This window comes from Pristis pectinata, chromosome 6, assembly GCF_009764475.1.
Source record: "Pristis pectinata isolate sPriPec2 chromosome 6, sPriPec2.1.pri, whole genome shotgun sequence".
NCBI classification, from domain to species: Eukaryota; Metazoa; Chordata; class Chondrichthyes; order Rhinopristiformes; family Pristidae; genus Pristis; species Pristis pectinata.
In genome coordinates this window covers 9091890-9118835 of record NC_067410.1, presented here as the reverse complement: position 1 = coordinate 9118835, position 26946 = coordinate 9091890, and the positions used below count along the sequence as shown (strand labels likewise).

The window sequence follows — 26946 nt, the reverse complement described above, 5'->3', positions numbered from 1 at the left end:
GGAAGAGGCTGGGAGAGAAAGTTGGAAAGGAGCTGAGAAGCAAGATGGGTGGAGAAGGAAGGACAACAGAGGAGGCTGAGAGGGAGACAGCTGAAGAGAATGAGTAGAGGGGGAGAGAGACGAGAGAAAGAGTGTGAGAGAGATGCTGAGCTAGAAAGAAGCTGGGAAAGGCAAAAGAGAGATAGAGAGGTATGAGAGGAGAGTGTGAGAGAGGACGGAGAGAAACAGAACGTGAAGAGGCCGAGAAAGAGGGAGAGCAAAAGGTTTAGAAAGTGAGAGAAGAGATTCAAGAAGGAAAGTCTGATAAAGAGGAGAAAGAAAGTTGAGGATGAGAGGGGGAGGATGGTTTATGTGTGTGAGGTAGAGATTGAGAGAGTGAGGAAAAGCAGAGGGAGATAGAAGATAATGGAGAGAGGGAGAAAAAGAGAATTAAGAGAGGAAAGCATGGGAGAGAGAGAAGGCATAAAAGAGAAGGTAAATTGGTTTATTATGGTCATGTGTACCGAGGTACAGTGAAACACTTTGTTTTGCATGCCATCCATACAGATCATTTCATCACAACAGTGCATTGAGGTAGTACAAGGGAAAACAATAACAGAATGCAGAATAAAGTGTTACAGTTACAGAGAAAGTGCAGTGCAGGCAGACAATAAGGTGCAAAGTCATAATGAGGTGGATTGTGAGGTCAAGAGTCCATCTTATTGTACTAAGGGACCGTTCAATAGTCTTATAACAGCGGCATAGAAGCTGTCCTTGAGCCTGATGGTACGTGCTTTCAGACTTTTGTATCTTTTGCCCGATGGGAGGGAGGAGAAGAGAGAATGTTCAAGGTGGGTGGGGTCTTTGATTATGTTGGTTGCTTTACTGAGGCAGCGAGAAGTGTAGACAGAGTCCATGGAGGGGAGGCTGGTTTCCGTGATGTGCTGAACTGTGTCCACAAACCTCTGCAGTTTCTTGTGGTCCTGGGCAGAGCAGTTGCCATACCAAGCTGTGATGCATCCAGATAGGATGCTTTCTATGGTGCATCAATGAAAATTGGTGAATGTCAAAGGGGACATGCCAAATTTCTTTAGCCTCCTGAGGAAGTAGTGGCACTGGTGAGCTTTCTTGGTCATGCATCTCTGTGGTTGGACCAGGACAGGCTATTGGTGATGCTCACTCCTAGGAATTGGAAGCTCTCTATCCTCTCGACCTCAGCACCATTTATGTATACAGGTACATGTGCACTGCCCCCCTTCCTGAAGTCAATGACCAGCTCTTTGGTTTTGCTGACGTTGCGGGAAAGGTTGTTGTCATGACACCATGTCACTAGGCTCTCCTTCCTGTACTCTGACGCATTGTTTTTTGAGATTTGCCCACTACGGTGGTATCATCTGCAAACTTGGAGATAGGCAGGCAGGAGGGTGAGAAACTAAGAATGTAGAGAGACTGAGAAAGAGGGAGAGAGAAAGAGGTTTAGAAAGTGAGAGAGGCAGGAGGGGAAGAGAGACAGCCAAAGTGGAGCAAGAAAGAGAGTTGAGGAGAGAGGGAGGAATAGTTTATGTGTGTGTGAGAGAGAGAGAGAGAGAGAGAGAGAGGGGGGGGGACACGGGGATGTGTGAGAGTATCGAGGACAGGAGGAAGGGAGAGACACAAGTTGAGGAGGGGAGTGAAGCTGCAGAGAAGAGGGAAGGAATGTTGGGCAGAGGGCAGTGGGAAAAGTCCAGTAGTGGGAGTGAGCCAAGAGATGAAAGGGTGAGAGAGGGTCAGGAGAGCAGGCAGACCGTGGCTCCAGTTCCTGTTTGGCTTGCAATCCATTGCTCCTTGCACCACCTTCAGGAGGTTTAATGTATTTCAGGGCCTGCAGGAGCTGTATAAAAGGCAACCTTAGAGACAGAATTTTATGTGTCTATGGCTCTCTCAACATTCATTTCAAGCCAGTGGAATAGTTTCGAAGTACAATGAGGGAAAACAGCAGCCAATTTACACACAGTTAGATCCCACAAACAGCAGTGTGACAACTAACCAGTTTATCTGTGAAAGTGATGTGAATTAAGGGGTAAAGATTGGTCAGACGCTGGGGATAATTCCCATTCCCTTCCCTGAAATAACGGATCCTTTGGGTCCAGTTGTAGGAGCAGACAGATTTTCAGTTTAAAGTTTCATCTGAAAGATGGTACCCCTGAAACTGTGGCAGTCCTTCAGTTCTGCACTCAGGGATCAGCCTTGGTTTTTGTGCTGTATTTGGTTTATCATTGTCAAATGTACTGAGATACAGTGAAAAGTTTAGTTTTGCATTTCATCCAGACAGATCGTTTCAAAACATAAGTACATGGCGGTAGTACAAAGGGAAAAGCAATAACAGAATACTGAATATAGTATTACATTTACAGTTACAGAGAAAGTGCAGTGCAGGGAGACAATACAGTGTGAGATATTAGTGGTATTGGTTTATTATTGTCACTTGTTCCGAGGTACAGTGAAAAACTTGTCTTGATACTTATCGTACAGATCAATTCATTACACAGTGCATTGAGGTAGTACAGGGTAAAACAATAACAGATTACAGAATAAAGTGTCACAGCTACAGGGAAGTGCATTGCAGTCAGACAATAAGGTGCAAGGTCAAACAAGGTAGATTATGAGGTCAAGAGTCCATCCCATCGTATCTAAGGGAATGTAGATTGTGAGATTAAGAGTTTATCTTTATCGTAGAAGAGGTCCGTTCAAGAGTCTTACAACAGCAGGGTAGAAGCTGCCCTTGAGCCTGTGGTGCCTGTTTTCAAACTTCTGCATTTTCTGCCCAATGGGAGGAGGGAGAAGAGAGAATGTCTCGGGTGGGAGGGGTCCTTGATTATGCTGGCTGCTTTCCCAAGGCAGCGGGAAGTATAGACAGAGTCCATGGAGGGCAGACATTTAGTGATGGACTGAGCTGTGTCCACAACTCTCTGCAGTTTGTTGCGATCTTGGGCAGACCAGTTGCCGTACCGAGCCGTGATGCATCCGGATAGGATGCTTTCTATGGTGCATAGGACTTGTATCCAGAACAGTGTGACAGAGGAAACAGTGACAGCAAGGGCTACCAACCCACCCTTGGCTGACACCTAAGGAAATTGGGCAGGCATGATAACGTAGCGGTTAGCGTAACGCTTTACAGCGCCAGTGACCTGGGTTCAATTCCGGCCGCTGTCTGTAAGGAGTTTGTACGTTCTCCCCGTGTCTGCGTGGGTTTCCTCCGGGTGCTCCGGTTTCCTCCCACATTCCAAAGACGTACGGGTTAGGAAGTTGTGGGTGTGCTATGTTGGCGCCGGAAGCATGGTGACACTTGCGGGCTGCCCCCAGAACACTCTACGCAAAAGATGCATTTCACGGTGTGTTTCGATGTACATGTGACTAATAAAGATATCTGATCTGATCTAATCTGAAATAGCAGTGCGCAATTTACTGTAAATGAAAGGCTTTGCAGCGTAATTCAAGTTGGATTAGCTCGAGAAAGAATCAACGTTGGCATTTTCTGCCACAACCTTTAATTCTAGCTGCACATGATCCCATGTGAAAACATTGTTCCTGATTTATAGTATCCACTTTGCAATCCACATATTGATGAGACCTTCCCAACACTGTCCATACCATGTCCCCAGACCCATTCTCATTTCAAAAACGGCTGAAGGTGTTTTATCTCCTTTCTCTGTGCAGACCCCAAGTTTGTTGGATCTTTCTGGATTCCCGAGAGCGACAACCCAGATGACGACAAAATCTATTTCTTCTTCCGAGAGATGGCGGTGGAAGGACAGAACCTCGGGAAGTCTACCTTCTCGCGAGTGGGCCAGCTGTGTCGGGTGGGTAATCGAAGCTTGGGGATGGAGAGGGGACTTGTGGCCTCCCAACCCAAGACTGGAGGGTGGAGGGAAAGAGTCGTCACCCTCAACTGGGTCTGTTGTTCCACTGAGGGTGGAAGAGCTGCAGCCAGGATGACATTAGATGGATAAGCCTCATAATTGGTCTCTGGTGTTCTAAAGACAATTATAGATAAAGATACACTGTGTAACTCTAATAATGACTGCAGGCTGATTGATATTGTAAAACCCACTCTCGCTGCCTTGGTGAAGCAGCCAGCATAATCAAAGACCCCACCCACCCGGGTCATTCTCTCTTCTCCCCTCTCCCATCAGGCAGAAGATACAGGAGTCTGAGGGCACGTACCACCAGGCTCAAGGACAGCTTCTATCCCACGATGATAAGACTATTGAACAGTTCCGTTAGATGATGAGATGGACTCGACCTCACAATCTACCTGGTTGTGACCTTGCACCTTATTGTCTACCTGCACTGCACTTCCCTATAACTATGACACTTTATTCTGTATTCTGTTATTGTTTTTACCTTGTGCTACCTCAATGCACTGTGCAATGAATTGAACTGTACGAATGGCATCCAAGACAAGTTTGTCACCTCGGTACAAGTGACAATAATAAGCCAATACCAATACCAACCCCTCTACTTGCTCAGCATTGCTGCAAGTACTTTGATAGTTTCCTGGAAGTTAAGTTTTATGACTCTGTAGCTCTATGATTACAAATTGGTTCATTGAGAAGGGAGGTTAGTGTTGGACAGGTATTGTGGACTAACTTTGGTTCTGATGGGATCAGGGAAGGATGCTTAAGAGAGGAAGAAATTTCACTGATGTTGCACCTTTCCTAGACTTGGGGCCTCCAAAAAGGCCACAGCCAATCAGCTACTTTTGTATTGTCAAAGTTCGAAGAAAGGAAATGCCAATTTGCACTTGACAGTATCCACAAATAGTAATGGGAGAGTAATCCGATACCTTCTTTAATTATCAGAGTCATAGAGAGATACAGCACAGAGAGAGGCCCTTCAGCCTATTGAGTCCATGCCGACCGTCAACCATTTACACTATTCCTATAGTAACCCATTTTATTCTCCCTGCATTCCCATCAGCTTCCCCTAGATTCTGCCAGTCATCTACACACTAATGGCCATTTCCAGCGGCCAATTAACCTACCAACCTGCAAGTCTTTGGGATGTGGGAGGAATCCGGAGCACCCAGAGGAAGCCCACACGGTCACAGTGAGAACGTGCAAACTCCACTCTGACAGCAGCAGAGGTCAGGATTGAACCCGGGTCACTGGAGCTGTGAGGTAGCAGCTCTATCAGCTGCGTCATTGTGCCACCCACATCCTGGTTGATGGTCAAGTCAGGGAGTGAGAGAAGGCACATTCTTCTTCAAAATAACAACACAGGGTCTTTTATGTCTATCTTAAAGTCTGTACGGGGCCTTGGTTTAACTGCTCACCTGAAGGACGTCAGCTGTGATGGTGCAGAGTCACAGTAGGGGTCTTGGCCCAGTTCCTGGAGTGGGACTTGAACCCCTAAACCCAGTCCTTGAATCTGATACACCTGCACTGTGCGGACATGGGATCGGACTGGCCTGTACTGCTGAGCCGCTCATTGCACTACTCACAAGCCTCCTGTTGGAGTGAAAGGGCTTCCCGGACCCAGTTCTTCAGGAGTCACTGTGGAGCCTTGTCCCGTCATTTCCCAATTATAAATAATGACCTTCAGGAAAGGACAGTGCTGAATTTTACAGAGCACAAACAAACCACAGCATGGTCTATTAATAGAGCACTCAGCAGGGAATGGAAAATTGTAATCGAGCATTAATCTTTAGACGATGTAAAAACATTGCAGAAGAGTCCTTGAAGGGCAGTGCATTGCTTGCACCACAGGAGATTGGTGTCTTTTTAGACATGGTTGGTGTATTTAACATTGAGAAAACAGTTGCTTAAAAGAGTAGACAGACCCTCAGGGACACAGGTGGTGACAGTTTTCTCTTCTTGCTCCCGTCCTCTCTAATGCTTCCCTCTCCTTCGCCGCTGGGACTGAGCGCTCAGTGTGGCACACTCACTGATACCCTCCGCAGTTCTGTTGTGGGGAGGGATCCTGCCTCCACCCCGCGATTAACGGCCTTGTCTGAGCACTGAGGGGGGAAAGGAGAGTTCCAGAGTCGCTATGTGTTTCCTGCTCTCTCCTTCGGCGGGGCACTGCTGCTGATCGCTGTTGACCTGGGTTGTGACAGGTGGGAGCATTGGGAACATAGGAGCAGGAGAAGGCCATTTGGCCCTTCAGGGCTGCTCTGCCATTCATGAAGGTCATGGCTGATCTTCCACACCATTTGTATTTTTTCTCCAAATTCATTAATATCCGGCGATCTACCGATTTCTGTTCACGATGAACTCAATGACTCCACAGCACTCTGGGCTAGAGAATTCCAAAGGTTCGCCACTATCTTGAGTGAAGGGATTTAGAACATAGAACATAGACAGCACAGGAACAGGCCCTTCAGCCCATCATGTCTGTGCCGACCATGATGCCAAATTAAACTAATCCCATCTGCCTGCACCTGATCCACGTCCCTCCGTTCCCCGCCTGTTCACGTGCCTGCTTAAGTGCCTCTTAAACCGCCTCCCCTAGCAGTGTGTTCCAGGCACCCACCACTCTCTGTGTAAACAAAAACTTGCCCCGCACATCTCCTTTCAACTTACCCCCCTCACCTTAAATGCATGCCCTCTAGTATTTGACATTTCTTCCCTGGGGAGAAAGATACCAGCTGTCTACTCTATCTATGCTCCTCATAATCTTATAAACTTCTATCAGGTCTCCCCTTAGCCTTCTCCACTCCAGAGAAAACAACCCGTTTGTCATAGAGTGATGGGTATACAGCATGGTATCAGACCCTTCGGCCTAACTCGTCCATGCCGACCACGGTGTCCAACCTCTCCCTATAGCACATGCCTTCTAATCCCGGCAGCATCCTGGTGAACCTCTTCTACACCCTCTCCAAAGCCGCTGCATCCTTCTTATAACAGGGCACCCAGAATTGACTGCAGTACTCCAAATGCGGCCTAACCAGAGTTTTATAAAGCTGCAGTATAACTTCCTGACTCTTGAACTCAGTGTTTTGACTAATAAAGGCAAGCGTGCCATACGCCTTCTTTACCGCCCTATCAACCCGTGCAACCTGTCAATACCTGTCTAACAATCTTCTCCCTTACTTCAGAATGACCATGGAGGCTTGAGAAGCCTGGTGAACAAGTGGACAACATTTCTGAAGGCCCGGTTAATCTGCTCGGTCCCAGGCAATGAAGGGATTGACACTCATTTCGATGAGCTCAGTAAGTGGCTTTGGTCTTTATTATTAATATATCCACTTCTTTGTCCAGCCAAGACAATAGCAACACTAAGTAATGTATAAAATAGCTGGTGCTTCACAGAAAACCTACACCTCAACAACGCTGTGGATTATACAAATTCAGGACCTCATCTCCCTCTGCTGGGGAGAGGAGAGCATGGCAAGAGATCTCCGAGATCCTGCAGTTAGTGACTGTCTCCCACAAATGAGACAACCACACAAGGGGCCTCCCTGCTAAGTTGTCACCAGGGTCCTCCTCAACCACCTCCTTCTGGAGGCTGAAGAGCTCCTCCCACAGTCGTAGTGTAGATTCCATCAATCAGGAGGCACAGGGGACATGATGTTTGCTGAATGAGTAATCCAAGAGAAGCATGAGAACACAAGAAAATAGGAGCAGGCGTAGACCACTGGCCCCTCAAGCCTGCCCAGCCATTCAACATGATCATGGCTGATCTACCCCTCACCTCATCTCTTCTGTGCCAGTTCCCCACAACCATCAATCACACAGTCTTTCAAAGATTTATCTCCCGCACTTTAAATGCTTCTTACGATTTAGCCTCCACAACCCTCCAGGATAGAGAATTTCAGAGATTCACCACCCTCTGTGGGAAGAAGTTTCTCTATACCTTTGTTTTAAATGGCTGGGCCTTATCTTCTAACTATATCCCTTTGTTTAAGACTTTCCCACTGTTGAAAACATCTCAGCATCTACCCTGTCACGACCCTAACATTTTACATGTTTCAATAAGATCACGCCCGACTTTTATAAACCCAAATATAGACCCAATCTGTTTAGCTTCTGTTGATTGGACAACCCTCTCTTCCCAGGAATTAGCCTGGGTGAATTTGGACTGCCTCCCATGCTACCATATCCTAAGAAGTTCTTCATGGCCTTCGTTCATCTCAAAAAACCCTTTGTCTTCGTCAACCGGAAGGAATTTTGGAAGATGTTTTTCAAGTTTGACTGCCCTCAAAAATCCATCTCCATCGATCTATGCTCCACGGTGACATGTAAACTGTGATTCGTGACAAACCCAATCCCTGTGCACGTTGGGATCAAGTAACTATAGCCCCAACCTCTTCACTATCTTCCTTGTTGCAGAACTTCACCTCAGCTCCAAAACGCTCGTCAATGGAATGCAGCAAATCTAAAGGAAACTTTCCAACCTCTGTCACCTCCATTCCAGAACCCCGATCACTCCTGAGTTACAGTCACCAGGTTACACTTCCATACATGTAAACTGAAAGACCATGCACAAAACCAGCTGTTGTCCTTCCTACCTCACAACACTTCAAAAAGACCTCACTGGCTGCAAATTCCTTGAGGCATTCCAAAGTCACGAGCAAAACTGTATGAACTTATTTATAAAATGAATGGAGCTGGTGGTGAGGACAGGTTACTTTACATTCTGGACCCTTGGTCTGTTGAAGATGCTTCCTCATAAACATCATATACAAGATCTTTTCTGTTGGATTTTTATTCTTTTCCCCCAAACACTGGACGGCAGAGTGGCTCAACTAATAGAAGCTGTTGACGCACGACTCCAGTGACCCGGTTCAACCCTGAGCTCCGTGGAGTTTGCATGTTCTCCATGTGACCGCGTGGGCTTCCTCCTGGTGCTCCTGTTTCCTCCTGCATCCCATAGATGTGCAGGTTGAGAGGTTAATTGGCCGCTGTGAATTGCCCCTAGTATGTAGATGAATGGTAGAATCTTTGGGGGGGGGGGATTGAGGGGAACATGGAGAGAATAAAATGGTATTGGTGTAGGATTATTGTAGATGGGTGCTTATGGTCAGCACGGACCTGGTGGGCCAAAGGGCCTATTTCCGTGCTACCTTCCTATCTTCAGTCCTGAAGAAGGGTCCTGACCCGAAACGTTGACCTCCTGCTTTCCTCCACGGATGCTGCCTGGCCTGCTGAGCTCCTGCAGCATCATCGTATTTTTCGTCTAGACTCCAGCATCTGTAGTCCTTTGTTTCTCCACTACTTCCATGCTGTATGACTCTCTGACTGCATAACATTTCTCTTCTGTGGCCGGATGGAACCTCCACACCCAGCAAATGTCACCTGCCCATGTAGTCACATTCTCCCCTGTGCAGTTGAACGTTGAATATTCTAACTCTGGGAGCTCCTTCAGTTGAGTTCACCTTTGTCCTCACCCACTGGCTGCTTTACTCTGACAATTTTTAAGTGAAATTGAAAGCTTCTTCATTATATCCATGTTGACAGAAAACGCAAGGACTGGCATAGATCAGCCAGCCTCTCAGGCCTGTACTCACTGATCTTCCTTAGTTCCATATATGTGTAATAGCTCCATATTCCTGGAAACATTTAATTAGCTATAAAATTATCTCAGTTCTGAAAGCTCCAATTCTCCCAGAACCCACAAGCATCAGAGGGAGAGAATTCCACATTTCTACGATCCCTTGTGTGGAAAGAATGTTTGCCGAGATTCTTCCTGAAGTACCTGGCTCAAAAGCAAGGGCCAATCCTCATCCTGTGTGACTGCACACAGGAATTTTCTAGCTGGAGGCACTGGATGGTGTTCAGGATTCCACTGAGGAATGCTTGGAGTTAATAAATAGAGTTGTCATGGAGACTGGATCCCGGACCACATAAAGACCGACCAAAGAATGAGGCCATCTCCAAGCTTGTTACACAATAGTCGTTCTGTATTTAATGCCCTGTTTGATCTTTCAACAGGGGATGTGTTCTTTCTGCAAACAAGAGATCGCAGGAACCCTCTAGTCTACACCGTCTTCAGTACCTCAAGGTGAGAACATCTGAAGACAATGCATCGCGGAAAGGTTTGCTACGAGCTCAAGAGGGAATGGCAACCTCATTTCAATGACTTGGTGGATTGTCCATTACACTTACTGATATGGCTTGCTTCACCAATATTAGCCATTATTAGCCAGTGGCTGCAACCTTAAGGAAGCTCAGGAGGTGGGAAGACCTGCATCTAAAGGACCATTTTGTTCAAATCAGCACTCCCGCCACCGGCCTGTCCTGACCCTCTGACAGGGTGCTCCTGGAAGGGTGGGCAAGCAGCCAACAATGAAATATTGACACTTGGTTGTGTTAGTAGCCAAGACACAAAGGCACAATAAATAAGACACAATGATTTCAGGAGAAAACAAAAAAGGCTGTGTATTTGGATTTGTAGCAAGCATTCGTGGTGATGTCACTAATTGATACTCACTTGGATAGGGCGGCAGGTGGGTCATTATAATTTGTATGGACACCGGATACTCAGGGTGGGGACAAAGTGATCGATTCACACACAAGATACTCAGGGTGGGGACACAATGATCGATGCACACACAAGATACTCAGGGTGGGGATACAATGATCGATGCACACAGGAGATAATCAGGGTGGAGACACATTGATCGATGCACGCACAAGATACTCAGGGTGAGCACACAATGGTCAATGCACAACCAGATACTGAGGGTGGGGACACAATGATTGATGCACACAGGAGATAATCAGGGTGGGGACACAATGATCGATGCACACCCCACATAGAGGGTGAGGACACAATGCTCGATGCGCACACCAGATACTGAGGGTGGGGACACATTGATTGGTGCATACAGCAGATACTCAGGGTGGGGACACAGTGATCGATGCACACAGGAGATAATCAGGGTGGGGACACAATGATCGATGCACACAGCAGATACTAAGAGTGGGGACACATTGGTCGATACACACAGCAGATACTGAGGGTGGGGACACATTGATCAATGCACACACCAGATACTGAGGGTGGGGACACATTGGTCGATGCACACACCAGATACTGAGGGTGGGGACACATTGATCAATGCACACACCAGATACTTGGGGTAAGGACATAATGATGGATGCACACAGCAGATTCTCAGGGTGGGGACACATTGATCGACGCACACACTGAATACTCAGTGTGGGGACATAACGATCGCTGCGCACACTGGGACAGGAAGGGGTGAAACACATACAGTGACGCATCAAGAATAAATGCCGTAATTGATAAATAGACCAGGGTGGTGGAAGTGAACTGTATTACCATACAGATGTGCAGGGATTCAGAAACATCTGTAACACACCTGTGTAATGGTGACAACTCACAGTTTTTGCTCTGCTCTTGTGTCTCCTGCACTACCAACCATTTAATACTTCATGTCATTTCTTTCAGCAATGTATTCAAAGGCTCAGCTGTGTGTGTGTACAGCATGAATGACATCCGCAGAGCTTTCCTGGGGCCCTTTGCACACAAGGAGGGGCCAAACTATCAGTGGGTCCCGTACCAGGGCAAAGTGCCCTACCCCCGACCAGGAATGGTGAGTGGATCAATGTAGCCATAACTTGGGGAAGGGCATCATTGCTGTCACCGTGCTGTTACACCCAACAACCCTTATACCCTGCCCACACTTATGAAGGATTAATTTTTGTAATATCTTGAATGTAAATGAGACATCAGGCAACCATTTGGCCCATTGTCTCATGATAGCCCTCTGAAAGATAGCCAACTGGGCGAACTCTTATTCTTTCTCCAATGTCCCACATTATTGTTTAGATCAAGTTGCAAAATACAACTCCACTGGCAACCATTCCTCCCACCATGCCTCTTCTTCCCTTTTCTAGCCTAGCTCTCTCTTTTTTCTCCTCGCCTATTTTTTTGTTCCTGTACTCCCTCCATGGGACGCCTGCTTCCGTACCTTTGACCCATCCCCTGGTGGATCTGCTCTCCCCTCCTCCCCTGCATCTAACGTAACGCTTTACAGCGCCAACGACCCGGGTTCAATTCCGGCCACTGTCTGTAAGGAGTTTGTACGTTCTTCCCGTGTCTGCGTGGGTTTCCTCCGGGTGCTCCAGTTTCGTCCCACATTCCATAGACGTACGGGTTAGGAAGTTGTGGGCGTGCTATGTTGGCGCCGGAAGCGTGGCGACACTTGCGGGCTGCCCCCAGAAGACTCTACGCAAAAGATGCATTTCACTGTGTGTTTCGATGTACATGTGACTAATAAAGAAATCTTATCTTACCTTATCTCTTGCCTGCACCTACCTATCACCAGCTTGTGCCCACCCTGCCTCCCCACTTTTGTCCACCTATCACTGCCCTGTTTATCCCCCCTATATATTGGGCTTCCCCTTTTCCTATCTAACGTCCTGAAGAAGGGTCCTGACCCCAAACGTTGACCGCCTGCTTTTCTCCACGGATGCTGTCTGGCCCGCTGAGTTCCTCCAGCATCTTCTCGTTTTTTCACCTAGATTCCGGCATCTGCGGTCCATTGTTTCTCCATTGGCACACTGGCCTTCATCAGTCAGGGCACTGGGTATAGAAATTGGGAGGTTATGTCCAGTTGTACAGGACGCTGGTGAGGCCGCACTTGGAGTATTGTGTTCAGTTTTAGTCACCCTGCTACAGGAAAGATGTGATTAAGCTGGAATGGGTGCAGAGGAGATTTATGAGGATGTTGCCGGGACTCAAGGGGAGAGATTTAATTGGAACCTCAGGGGCAACTTTTTCAACCAGAGGGTGGTCAGTATATGGAATGAGCTGCCAGAGGAAGTAGTTGAGGTATATTAACAATTTCTAAAAGACAGTTGGACAGGTACATGGGCAGGAAAGGTTTAGAGGGATATGGGCCAAACGTGGGCGAATGGGACTAGCTTAGATGGGAATCTTGGTTGGCATGGACCAGTTGGGCTGAAGGGCCTCTTTCTGTGCTGTATGACAATATGACTCTAAGCTTCTTTTTGGTTGTTGGAGCTCATTCATGCAGGCAAGTGGAGAGCGTTCCCTCATTCTCCTGACTTGTTCCTTTGATAGACTGTAGGGAGCCAAGAGGTGAGGCACACATAACAGAATTGCACAATTTTAGGGTCATTAAACTTATACAAAAGGTTCATTGTAATATTTCTAAGGCCTATTAAAGAACTATACAAGACTTAATCCACCTATAACAAATATCTAGAAGTAACTGTCCAACAGAACTTACCCTTCACCTATCCAAGTACATTATAAGAAGCTAAAGCAAAGATAACCCACAACAATAACCGACTGATTCTGCTTGTGTTCCTCAAAGCTGAGATAGAGACAGTTCTAACAGCCACCTGTAATGTTTCTCTTTCTCTCCAGTGTCCAAGCAAAACCTTCGGAGGCTTTCAGTCCACCAAGGAATTCCCTGACGATGTTGTGTTGTTTGCTCGTAACCATCCTCTGATGTACAATCCCATTAACCCCATCAACCACCGGCCAGTCCTGGTCAAGACCAACGTTGACTACAGTTTCACTCAGATCGTGGTGGACAGAGTGGATGCAGGAGATGGTCGCTATGACGTCATGTTTATTGGGACAGGTAATTTTTATTAACCAATGAAGTGCCTCTTGTGCTGCAAGTCACTGCAGCCTTCCCTCATTAGATCTTAAGAAGCAGGAGTAGGCCATTCAGCCCCTCGAGCCTGTTCTAACATTCGTCAAAGATTATGGCTGATCTTCCACTTCACCATTTTCCTGCATTGTCCCCATGTATCTTGATTTATAAAGATTATTATAAAATTGTGATGGGAATAGATAAGGTGGATGGTCAAGTCTTTTTCCCAGGATAGGGGAGTCTATAGAGGGCATAGATTTAAGGTGAGGGGGGTGAGATTTAATGGGGACCTGAGGGACAAGTTTTTCCACACGGAGGGTGGTGAGTACGTGGAACGAGCTGCCAGAGGAAGCTGTAGAGGCAGGCACAGTTACAATGATTAAAAGGCATTTGGACAGGTACTGTACATGGATAGGAAAGGTTTAGAGGGATATGAGCCAAATGCCGGGAAATGGGACTAGTTAGGATAGACATCTTGGTCAGCATGGACGGGCTGGCTCAAAAGGCCTGTTTCTGTGCTGTATAACTATGATTTCCTTAATAATTCTCTTGTTTTGAATGAAGTTGATGACTTCAGGGCAGAGAATTCCAAAGGTTCATTTCAGTTCTTTATGGCCTTCCCCTTATTCTGTAACGTAAAGCTTGGTTCTAGGTTCCTTAGCTTGGGGAAACATCCTCTCAGCACCCTGACCATTAAACCTGTAAGAACTTCTCTTTCCCTCTGAATTCATAGACATTGGGACGGTGTTGAAAGTGATCTCAGTGCCGAAGGAGAGCTGGCAGAACATGGAAGAACTAGTCCTCGAAGAACTGCAAGTCTTCAAGGTGAGACAAACAAGGATGGAAGCAAACCTTTTGTCCCCCCGTAGAATCACTGAATGATGGAGCACATTAAGAGGTCACTCAGCCCATCATTTGGAGTGTTTCTGATCTTTACAAACAGATCGTTTGTCAATTTTGACAATCAGTTAAGCCTTGGTGTTGCCTAACTGGCTGTCAAAAAGGTATTTTTTTTGCACACTGCACACAAGGCTTTATACAGGTCTTGTCATATGATGCCATTTACGTCCATAAAGTTTTTCACTGTGCAGACTACTATTAAATTCCCAATAATAATATGTTTAGTTTACATGACCAGCTCTCTATGTACCCAAGGCAGCTTTGCACACAGGATCCAACTTCTCAACACTTGACCAGAATTTCTATCCAACTTTTTACACACGTGGAGCATCCAAACTGTTGGGATTTAGTTTGGGAGGAAGTCCAGAAGTAATTGGTTCTGGCATCAGAAGATGGGCTGTAGTTTTTAGGCTGACTCCAAGTCCACAATAGGGTGGGCTCAGAGTCTTGAAGCCAAAGTTCTAAACTGCGTCTCATTCAAAATGTTTCAGTACAATCTTTATGTTGCTGCTGGAGTATTGGCTGAACTTGAAACAGAAAATGCTGGAAGACCTCAGCCAGTCAAGTAGCATCTGTGGAACGAGAAACCAGTTAACGTTTCGGGACAGGACTGGGTGAGGGGTTTGAGGAAGGGTCATTGACCCGAAACGTTGACTGGTTTCTCTTTCCACAGATGCTGCTTTGACTGGCTGAGTTCTTCCAGAATTTTCTGTTTTTGTTTCAGGTTCCAGCATCTGCAATTTTATTTGTTTTCCCATCCACTGACCGAACTCGTCTCCCTTATTTCAGGACTCTGCACCTATCACTAGCATGAAACTTTCATCAAAAAGGGTGAGTATAACATCTTACTGAGCTTCGTATTTTAAGAATCTGACTTCTCAAAGGTAACCATTAAGTTTCTGATCCACTGATGTTATAGAATATGTTCTGGGAGTCCTTGTTTTCTAGTTTGTAAAAGTTAGAGGACAACTGTGAAGCACGGTAATTGGTGTGGCTTTGCGAGAAAGTCAGGCTCCAAAAATCTTTGCTGGTCCTCAGTTAAATCTGCCGTGTTACTGGAGAATCCATGCCTTGCATTGAAGGCTCTGTGTTCTGTGAGGGCAAGGAGCTTGAATTCCTAGCACAGTGGGAGAGGACAGGAGAGTGTGGGATGCAAGGACTCATGAAGCCTAGAATTCCCACCTCCCAGGTATTCGGTGGGATTTGGTGAAGGTATGTTAGTAAGTTCAGGTGTACTTCTTGTAGAGTCATACAGCAGGGAAACAGGTCCTTCGGCCCAACTGGTCCAATGCAACCAAGATGCCCCATTCAAATTAGTCCTATTTGCCTGTGTTTGGCCCATAACCTTCGAAACCTTTCCTATTCATGTAGCTGTCCAACTGTGTTTCAAAATTTGTTATTATATCTGCCTCAACCACTTCCTCTGGCAGCTCATTACACATACGTAGCATCCCCTGTGTAAAAAAACAAAGTTTCCCCTCAAGTTCCTATTAAATCATTCCCCTCTCACCTTAAACCTTTGCCCTCTAGTTCTTGATTCTCCAAACCTGGGAAAAAGACTGAGTGCATTCACCCTATCTGCGCCCCTCATGATTTTGTACACCTGTATAAGATCACCTCTCAGTCTTCTATGCTGTAAGGAAAAAAGTCCTAGCCTGTCCAACCTCTCCCTATAACTCAGTCTCTCTCTCGAGTCCTGGCAGAACCCTCATAAATCTTTCCAATTTCCAGTTTCCTATCGGAAATCACGTTTGGCACCCTCCTTAACCTGGGGGTCAGGGGAGCTCCCTGTGACTCGTTTCCAAGGGAACCCGACACCCTTTCTCCGGGTAGACAATCCACAGGTCTCTGCCCTCCATGTACTGAACTGTTCCTGGCAGGTGCCATCCCAGACCTTTTGTCTATGCACTGAGTGATTTTCTTTAACCGACCCTGTAGACCAGCAAAAAACACTTTGCACCACTTCTTAGGACCTGATGGCACAATATGTTTATGGTAAGGGGGAAGAGATTTAGAGGGGATATTAGAAGGACCTTATTCACCCTGAGAGTGGTAAGTATCTGCAATGCACTGCCTGAGAGAGTGGTTGAAGCTGGGTCACTGACAGCATTTAAGAATTGTTTAGAGGAGCACTTGAATCACTTAGGCCTAGAGGGCTGTGGGCCAAGTGCTGGGTGATGAGATTAATACTGGTCAGTGTGAACGTTGGGACTAATTAACAGAGGCCAGGGACCAGATCAAGGTATTTCGAGAAGAGAATTTCCAGGGATTTTTCTCTGGCCCTCTCCAGACTTGTGGGAGAAGCTGGAAGCAGGTTTTGGATGGATTTGGGATACATAGAGTTAAAAGGGGGCAGGGGAAGGATTTGGAAAAGTACATACATTTTTCAAAGTGATCTTTTAATTTCTAACTGCGGATTGCATTGTGAAATTTTACAATGGTAAAAATGCAAATATGATACTTAAAAGAAATTTCAACACACTGACTTTCTGTTGAAAAGATAAAGTGGCATGAAACATGGAAATTCTATTAATTTGTAAAATTTAAGTCCATAATATTGAAAGGGAAGACGATGATTTGTACACTAATGTTGTGGCCCCATCTGTTGGACAGTCTAAGCCCAACTATTAAAGTGCAGCTGTGAAAATTGAAGACAAATTGCTCAAGTTTAAGCTCGTTAATATGACAAATAATTTTGTAAGCAACTTCTTGTAATATTCTATTATTGCGGGAGACCTGAAGACAGAATTTAAACAGTGTTTGGAATGTCAGCCCTAACTTCAAGAGGATTAGAAACAAATGATTGAAAGTCATGTTGGCTGGCCTGCATGTGGACAAGAGGAAGTGGAGGACGGACCTTCCCTTGCTGTTTATATGTTGTTGATACTGTGACTCTAACCTTTGGTGAAACTCTGAATACTGTGCAAATGGAAATGTTTGCAATTTCCTGTACTTTGCATGTTGAAGGAGTGTTCCTGCTGGGTTTATATTGCTGCTGTCTCACAGTGAGAGGACAAAATCTTCCTCACGATATAGCACAGTCACAGATGGTTATGGCACACTATGGGTCCTTGGAGCCTGTTCCTGCAGTATGTAAGAGCAATACATCTGGTCCCATTCCCCTGCTCTCTTCCCCAGATTTGAACATTTCTTCCTTTCAGGTAATTATTCAGCTTCCTTTTGAACTCTACAATTGAATCTACCTCCTCTGTAACTCCTGGCAAAGTTTTCCAGACCCTTACCACTCACTGTGCCAAAATACTTTCCTTCATGTCACTTTTGGTTCTTTTACCAGTCACTTTCATTCTGCTTTCCCTGGTCTTGATCGCTCCACCAATGGGAATGGTTTCTCTTAATTTACTCTGTCTATATACTTCATGATTTTAAATACCTCTATCAGATCCACTGCTCCAAGGAGAACAGATTCTCCAGTTTATCCACATAACCAATGTCCCTCATCAGTGGAATCATTTTAACAAATCTCTTCTGCATTCTTTTTAAAGCCTTTGTATCTGAAAACCAGTTGTGGCTGAACCTGTGTTTTCGAAAGGTTTGTCATGACTTGCTTGTTCCTGTACTCTTAAGAGACAAAGCCTGAAAGCATGTACCACCAGACTCAAGGACACCTTCTATCCCAGTGCTGTAAGACTATTGAACAGTCCCCTAGTACGAAAAGATCTCACAATCTTCCTCACCATGACCTTGCACCTATGGTTTTTTCCTGCACTGCACTTTCCCTCTAACTGTAACACGTTATTCTGCATTCTGTTATTGCTTTTCCCCTGTACTACGTCAAGGTACTGATGTGATGGCATGCAAAACAAAGTTTTCCACTGTACCTCAGTACATGTGACAATAATAAACCAATTTACCAATTGAACTTCTAAAGCCCAGAGTTCTGTATGCTTCTTAACCACTTTCTTGACCTGCCACTTTCAATGAACTATGCAGATATGCCCCAAAATCTCTCTGTTCCTGTATCCCTGTTAGAATTGTACCCTCTAGTTTGTATCACCTCTTCTCGTCTTCCTACCAAAGAGTAACACTGTGTTTCTTGTTATTAAACATCAACTGCCACCTATTTGCCCGTTCCACCAGCCTGTTTATGTTATATGTTTATAAAATATGTTTGCTGCCAGTCTTTCTTCATGCTCTCTCTTTGTCAAGTACACCCTATGAACCCTGTCACCATCCTCCTCACAGTCCACTAAGTTTTGAGTTATCAATTTGGAAATTATGCTCTGTGCACCCAAGTCCAAATAAATCGTAAATGCATTTTAAAGAAATGCAGTGGTTCTCATATCGACGCATGGGGAACTCTATTTTACACTTTCCACCTGACCAAAAACCACTCTTTCACAACCACTCCCTGCTCCCTGTTGCTTGGCCATTTTTCCTCAATGTTGCTACCTTACCTTTTCTTCTATCTGCTTCTAAGACAAGCCTGTTATATGGCACTTCTTTTGGAAATCCACACGTACCACATCTGCACTTCTCCCATTGACCCTTCCTGTTAAGTCATCAAACAAACTTAGAGCTAGATGTGACCTGTCTTCAACAAATCCACGCTGGCTCTTTCTAATTGATTGGAACCTGCCCAGGTGACTGCTAATTCTCTGCTTGATTCCTGTTTCTGAAGCTTTCTCTACCACTGATCTCTAGTTCCTGGATATAACCCTGCTTCCATTTTGGCAACATCTGTAGCTTTCCAGTTTTCAGCCCCCATCCCTGAAACTACAGATGTTTGGGAGATTATGGACAGGACCTCCGCAATTCCTTCCTTTCCTTCTGTCATCAACCTATGATGCACACTGCTCGCGTGTGCCATCTATTGATCTCGATGCAAGGCACGAGTCTTTGGGCCACAGGGAGAGGGTAGGAGCTGTAGTCTGTTGATAATTCAGGTCAAACATCATAACTTCAGGGAACAGTGCACAGTTCCTGGGCTACTGGTCTCGAGATGAGAGTTTGAATCCCATATTGGAGCTAGGGAATTTAAATACAGCTAATCAAGTAAACTTCACTAAAAATGTTAGTAATGGAAACCATACAAAAATTAGTTTGTCCTTCAGTGAAAGAAGTCTGCCATATCCACCTGGTATGACCTATGTATGACTCCAGATTGACCTATCGAGAGAGACTAGGGTCAGTATCCCATGAAGTTTAGAAGAATGGGGGGGTGATCTTATTCAAACATATTCCTAAGGAGGCTCGACAGGGTAGGTGCTGAGATGTTTTCACTGGTGGGAGAGTCACAAACAAGGGGGCATAGTTACAAAATAATGGTCATTTAAAACTGAGTTGCATAGAAATTTCTTCTCTTGGATGGTGGTGATTCTCTGTCATTCTCTACCCTGAGAGTGGTGGAGGTCAGATCATTAGACATATTTAAGGTGGAGATAAGAATACATATTAGTCACATGTACATCGAAACACACAGTGAAATACATCTTTTGCGTAGAGTGTTCTGGGGGCAGCCCGCAAGTGTCACCACGCTTCTGGCGCCAACATAGCATGCCCACGACTTCTGAACCCATACATCTTTGGAATGTGGGAGGAAACTGGAGCACCCGGAGGAAACCCACGCAGACACGGGGAGAACGTACAAACTTCTTACAGACAGTGGCCGGAATTGAACCCGGGTCGCTGGCGCTGTAATAGCGTTACGCTAACCGCTACACTACCGATATATTTGAAAGATCGAGGAATCAAGGGTTATGTGGAACTGGCGTAGAAGAGGAGTTGAGGCCGGCATAGATCAGCCGTGGTAGGGCAGGTTAGAGGGGCTGAGTGGCCTACTTCTGCTCCTATTATCTTGTGACTCTTTATTGCCCTCAGTATTAGCACACTTGGTACAAAGGCAGTTAGGGGCAGTGAATAAATGTTGGCCTTGACAAGACTCCAGAAATTATCTGACATTGGTAGATAATTATCAGGCAGCAATGATCCCTAGAGGGGGGAAGAGAAGCATAAATGACAGGGTATCTGTAGGAATTGGGCTCCCTTGGTGTTCATGCACACCGTCTGCGTAAAATCTTAACTTATTTTTCCCAGGATCGGAACCATTCCACTGAACAACAAAAGTCAGTAGCAGCTGATGGGACTTTGAAAGCATTGCAGTGATAGTTTGATCTGCTGGTATTTTCTTTCCATGAGAATGTTATGAGAGGATCTGAACCGTGGGTATTTGTAACCCCATCGCTAATCTTTACAGATGTCCGCCTTTGTTGTTTTGTCTTTAAACAGCAACAGCTGTACATTGGCTCCGACTCTGCAATATCCCAGCTGCCTCTACAGCGTTGCAGCATCTACGGAAAGGCTTGTGCTGAATGCTGCCTGGCCCGCGATCCCTACTGTGCCTGGGACGGAAACACCTGTACCAGATACCTGTCAAACACCAAGAGGTAACTGTAATACCAGCAGTAAACGCTGGATGGTTTGGAGAGTATGGATTATGAGGAGAGACTAAGGGAGCTAGGGCTTTACTCTATGGAGAAAAGGAGGAAGAGGGGAGACATGATAGAGGTGTACAAAATATTAAGAGGAATTAGATAGAGTAGACTAGACAGCCAGCGCCTCTTTCCCAGGGCACCAATGCTCAATACAAGAGGGCATTGCTTTAAGGTAATGGGTGGGAAATTCAAGGGAGATATCAGAGGGAGGTTTTTTTACCCAGAGGGTGGTTGAGGCATGGAATGCACTGCCCGGGGTGGTGGTGGAGGCAGGTACCTTGGTCAAATTCAAGAGATTGTTAGATAAGCATATGGAGGAATTTAAAATAGAGGGAAATGTGGGAGGAAGGGGTTAGATAGTCTTAGGCGAGGTTTAAAGGTTGGCACAACATTGTGGGCGGAAGGGCCTGTATTGTGCTGTACTGTTCGATGGTTCTATGGTTCTATGAAATACCCAGCAGGTCAGGCTGCATCTGTGGGAAGAGAAACAGAGTCAACGTTTCAGGTCAAAGGCCCTTCGTCAGAATTGGGAATGAGACAAAAGGAGTGTGTTAAGCTGTAGGGATGGTGGGGGAGGAGGCATGTCTCTGATAGGATAAAATCGGACTGTAAACAGAGTTATCTGGTCAATGGGAGCAGTTAGAGAGCGAGAACGTTGGCAAAATAATGCAGGCAAAAGACTGAAGTCACAAGAGAGTGCTGGAATCTGGAGTTAAAAAAAACAAACTACTCAGGGAACTCACAGCAGGTCGAGCAGCATCTGTGGGGGGAGGGAGGAATTGTCAACGTTCTGGGTCGAAATCCTGCATCAGGACTGAGAGTGGAGAGCGAAGACGGCTGACATAAAGAGGGGAGAGAGAGAGGGGTGAGACAGGTGACAGGTGGACTAAAGACAGGTGTCAGATGATGGGCAGAAGGAGGCAGGTAGACAAAGGACTGTCGGAGTTGAAAAGCACAAGAATAGGAAGACGTACTCAGCAGGTCCTCCCCTTTCAGAGAACGAGAACAAAAAGGTTGGGGCTGAGGGGAAGAGCAACAATCTGAACCAATATCACAGACGGGCAACTGATGCAGACGGAGAAATCAATTTACCCGAGGTTGTAGAATTCAGCATTAAGTCAGCTTGTCCCATGTGGATTAGAACATAGAACAGCACAGGAGCAGGCCCTTCGGCCCACGGTGTATGTGCCATACACAGTGCCGAATTAAACTACATCTCTTCTGCCTGTCCATGATCCATATCCCTCCAGTTCTGTCTATCTAACAGCCTTTTGAACACCACTATCGTATCTGCCTCCACTACTCTCCCCAGCTGCCCGTTCCAGGCACCCACCACTCTCTGTGTAAAAACAAAACTTGCCCCGCACACCCTTTAACCATTCTGCCTCTCACTTTAATTGCATATCCTCTAGTATTTGACATTTGTACGCTGGGGAAAAGATTTTGACTGTCTACCCTATCCATGCCTCTCATAATTTAAAAAAAACTTCTTTCAGGTCTCCCCTCAGCCTCTGACACTCCAGAGAAAACAACCCAAGTTTGTCCAACCTCTCCTTCCTAAGTGAACCTGATTCCGACTGCCTACCCTGTCTACACCTCTCATAATTTAAAAAAACCCTCTATCTGGTCACCCCTCAGTCTCCGACACTCCAGAGGAAACAACTCAAGTCTGTCCAACCTCTCCTTATTGCTCATACCCTCTAAGCCAGGCAGCATCCCGGTAAACCTCTTCTGAACCATTTCCAAAGCCTCCACATCCTTCCTGTTCCAACAGAAATTCTGGCCCTCACAATTCGGACCTAGCTCATACCATGATTTTCATTGTGAGGTAACTGGTTGGAGAGAAGGTCTGTTGCCATGCTTAGTCACTGTATCGTCACAAGCCGGGAATGGTTAAGTGACTTGGTCCGGACCCAGAAGCCTAGACTATTGATACAGAGACATGAGTTCAAATCCCACCATGGCGGCTGGGGAATTTAACCAGCTGAGTAAATAAATCTGGATTTAAGGCGAGTATCTGCAGTGATGAATGTGAAGCTGCTGCATTGTCGTAAAAATCACCCTTTGTGCAGGAAAGTCAGCTGTCCTCTGCGGCACCAGACTGACCGATGTGACCCACTCATGACTTGTTCTCTGGTAATTAGCGATGGATAAGAAATGGTGAATTCGTTACTGTGGATCGATGAACTCCCAGTTTATCCAGCCAGTTATCTCCCTAATTAATTCCAGGGTATTGTCCTTCTGGAAGGGTGGTGAAGTCATCAGCCCTGGAATTAACAATTGGACTGTAATCTGTGGGGGTGAAGGTTCAGTTGGGTTTCAGTTATGATGCATCTCTATAGAACTCTGGTTAGGCCGCATTTAGAGTATTGCATGCAATTCTGGTCACCTCACTATAAGGAAGGATGTCGAGGCTTTAGAGTGGGTGCAGAGGAGTTTTACCAGGATGCTGCCTGGATTAGAGGGCATGTGCTATCAGGAGAGACTGGTCAAACTTGGGCACGTTTCTCTAGAGCGGCGGAGGCTGAGGTGTGATCTGTTAGAAGTGTATAAAATTATAAGGGGCTTAGATAAGGTGAACAAGCAATATCTTTTTCCCATTATGGAGTGATCCAATACCAGAGGGCATGCATTTAAGGTGAGAGGGGGTAGGTTCAGAACAGACGTGAGGGGTACGTTTTTTTACTGAGAGAGTGGTGGATGCCTGGAATGTGTTGCCTGATAGGGTGGTGGAGGCAAATTCACTGGGGGCTTTTAAGAGAGGCTTGGATGGGCACATGAATGAGAGGAAAATGGTGGAATATGGGCATTCTGTTGGTAGGAGGTGTTAGCTTTAGTAAGGCCTTTGACAAGGTCCCACATGGGAGGTTAGTTCAGAAGGTTCAGATACTAGGTATCCATGGTAAGGTTGTAAACTGGATTTGAAATTGGCTGTGTGGGAGAAGACAGAGAGTGGTAGTGGATGATTGTTTCTCAGACTGGAGGCCTGTGACTAGTGGTGTGCCTCAGGGATCTGTTGTCTACATCAATGATCTAGATGATAATATGGTAAATTGGATCAGCAAGTTTGCTGGTGATACTAAGATTGGAGATGTAGTGGACAGTGAGGAAGGCTTTCAAAGCTTGCAGAGGGATCTGAACCAACTGGAAGAATGGGCCAGAAAATGGCAGATGGAATTTAATGCAGACAAGTGTGAGGTGTTGCATTTTGGAAGGACAATCAAGGTAGGACGTACACCGTAAATGGTAGGGCACTGAGGAGTGCGGAGGAACAAAGGGATCTGCGAGTTCAGGTACATAATTCCCTGAAAGTGGCGTCACAGGTAGACAGGGTTGTAAAGAAGGCTTTTGGCATCCTGGCATTCTTAAATCAAAGTATTGAGTATAGGAGTTGGGATGTTATGGTGAGGTTGTATGAGACATTGGTGAGGCCAAATTTGGAGTATTGCCTGTAGTTCTGGTCACCTAACTATAGGAAGAATATTTGTAAGATTGAAAGAGTGCAGAGGAGATTTACAAGAATGTTGCCAGGTCTTCAGGAGTTGAGTTACAGGGAAAGATTGAACAGGTTAGGACTTTATTCCTTAGAGTGCAGAAGAATGAGGGGAGATTTGATAGCGGTTTACAAAATTATGTGGGGTATAGACAAGAGTTAATGCGAGTAGGCTCTTTCCACCTCAATTAGGAGAGATAAGTACGAGAGGACATGGCTTTAGGGTGAAAGGGGAAAAGTTTAGGGGGAACATTAGGGGGAACTTCTTCACTCAGAGTGGTGGGAGTATGGAACAGGCTGCCATCTGATGTAGTAAATGCGGGCTCACTCTTGACCTTTAAGAATAAATTGGATAGATACATGGACAGGAGAGGTCTGGAGGGTTATGGACTGGGTGCAGGTAAATGGGACTAGCGGAATACCATTTCGGCACAGACTAGAAGGGCTGAATGGCCTGTTTTCTGTGCTGTAGTGTTCTATGGTTCTATGTCGGCACAACATTGTGGGTCGAAGGGCCTGTTCTTTGCTGTACTGTTCTATGTTCCATGAAAGTGCACCTGAAATGACCAGAGCCATCCTAAGCATGAGCACCGATAACCTTTTCCGTTTTTGACCCAACCCTTACTGTAAATATCACACTCACAAGCACCAACTATTGATAAAGAACAGGTGGAGTAATATGAAGCAAGTCACCCTGACCTGCCTCAGTTATTAAGCTGGGTAGACCTCTGTTCTGCACCAAATGTTTTGTCAGAACATACAGCTGGCCCAACCTGAATACAACACCTCCAGTCAAATCCCATTGGATACAGGACAGGTAGCCAGACCTCAGTACAGTGAGGGAGGAAATAGAACATAGAACATTACAGCACAGTACAGGCCCTTCGGCCCACGATGTTGTGCCGACATTTTATCCCACTCTAACATCCATCTCACCCTTCCCTCCTACATAGCCCCCCCCCCCCCCCATTTCTCTATCATTCATGTGTCTATCTAAGAATCTCTTAAATGTCCCTAATGTATCTGCCTCCACCACCACTGCCGGCAGTGTATTCCATGCACCCACCACTCTCTGTGTAAAAAACTTAACTCTGATATCCCCCTTATATCTTCCTCCAATCACCTTAAAATTATGCCCCCTCGTGTTAGCCATTTTCGCACTGGGAAAAAGTCTCTGACTTTCCACTCGATCTATGCCTCTTATCATCTTGTACACCTCTATCAAGTCACCTCTCATCCTCCTTCTCTCCAAAGAGAAAAGCCCCAGCTCGCTCAGCCTATCCTCATAAGACATGGAGGGTCTTCCTGAATGGTGAGCTTGCATCCAAACTTGGCGTGAAGAGTTTCCCAATATTGGCCTCGTATTTGATGTTCTGCATGCAGTGGGTAGGTGAGGCATAAAATAAGAGTTGTGTAAGTTGATCCAGATTCCTGCCACTATTCCAACAGTTCGCCTTTGACCCATGACAGTTGTTGGCCCAAAGTTTGGCTCTTGCTGTGTTTCTTGTGGGTCAGAACGATCAGGAGTGCTTCCCCTTCCTGGGCCTCTTGCCCGGTCCCAGCTCTCACCACAGTATCCTTGATTGAGCTCCCCCCTCCTCCACTCCCCTCCCAAATGTCTCCCTGAGCTTCCTGTGCACTCGCCCATCCAGAGTCCCAGAGTGTACAGCCTCCTGCCACTGGTGTTACCTGAAGCCCAGTGGCTGTCAATTTAGCTGGTTGCCAGGCAGGGTGCCAAGAAAAACACTGCAAACGAGGTGATGCCATTGAGATCAGCATGACCTTTGCTCCTTGACCTTGCCAAATTCCTTGACCATTCATGGCCTCTGCACACCCTTCCTCACTTCTCCCTTTAGATGCTCCCCCCCCCCCCCCCCGTCCCTTTTCTCTCTCCTCCCGATCGACCCAGTTCCTCCTACAGTACACCCACCCGGGACCCCATCACCCTGTCTCTTTCCCTTTCTCCACCCACTCTATCTGCCCATCACCCGCACACTCCTCCCACTGGGTCCCCTCCACCCCCCACCGTTCCCATCTGCCCTCCCCACCTCCCTCATCTGGTTCCATGCTCCGCCTTCCTCTCCTCTCAGGTTCCATCATCTGTGGCCCTTTAATCACCTCCATCTATCACCTCCCGGCCTCTGTCGCTCTTCCCACTCTCCCCTCCTCCATCTGCCGATCATCCCCTCCTCACCTGGATCCCCCTATCGCCCACCAGCTCTTGCCCCACCCCTTCCCCTCACCTCTTTATACTGGCTACCTCCCCTCAATCTTTCAGTTTAGATGAAGGGTCTCGTCCCGAAATATCGACTGTCCATTTCCCTCCATAGATGCTGCCTGACCCGCTGAGTTCCTCCAGTCGTTTTTTGCTCCAGATCCCAGCACCGGTAGTCTCTTGTGTCTCCCTATTTTTTTTATATTCATTCAAGGGATGTGAGCTTCGCAGGCTTAGCCAATGCTTAATTGCCCATCCCTAGTAGCCCTTGGTGGTGAGCTGCCTTCTTGAACCACTCCAGTCCTTGAGGTGTGGGTATACCCACAAT

The 26946-nt window shown here is 46.3% G+C and overlaps 1 protein-coding gene across 4 annotated transcripts in view; it reads left to right on the top strand.

Annotated features, from left to right (window-relative positions):
- The window catches only part of sema3b (sema domain, immunoglobulin domain (Ig), short basic domain, secreted, (semaphorin) 3B), a 376487-nt gene that overhangs the window by 333042 nt on the left and 16499 nt on the right, over nt 1–26946 (top strand). For all 4 annotated transcript variants that reach the window (XM_052017532.1, XM_052017530.1, XM_052017534.1 and 1 more), the window contains exons 8-15: nt 3676–3818; nt 7058–7172; nt 9894–9963; nt 11377–11521; nt 13324–13543; nt 14292–14383; nt 15248–15289; nt 20705–20862. In XM_052017532.1, coding sequence (XP_051873492.1) covers nt 3676–3818; nt 7058–7172; nt 9894–9963; nt 11377–11521; nt 13324–13543; nt 14292–14383; nt 15248–15289; nt 20705–20862 — 985 coding nt within the window. The remainder of the gene's footprint in view (nt 1–3675; nt 3819–7057; nt 7173–9893; nt 9964–11376; nt 11522–13323; nt 13544–14291; nt 14384–15247; nt 15290–20704; nt 20863–26946) is intronic.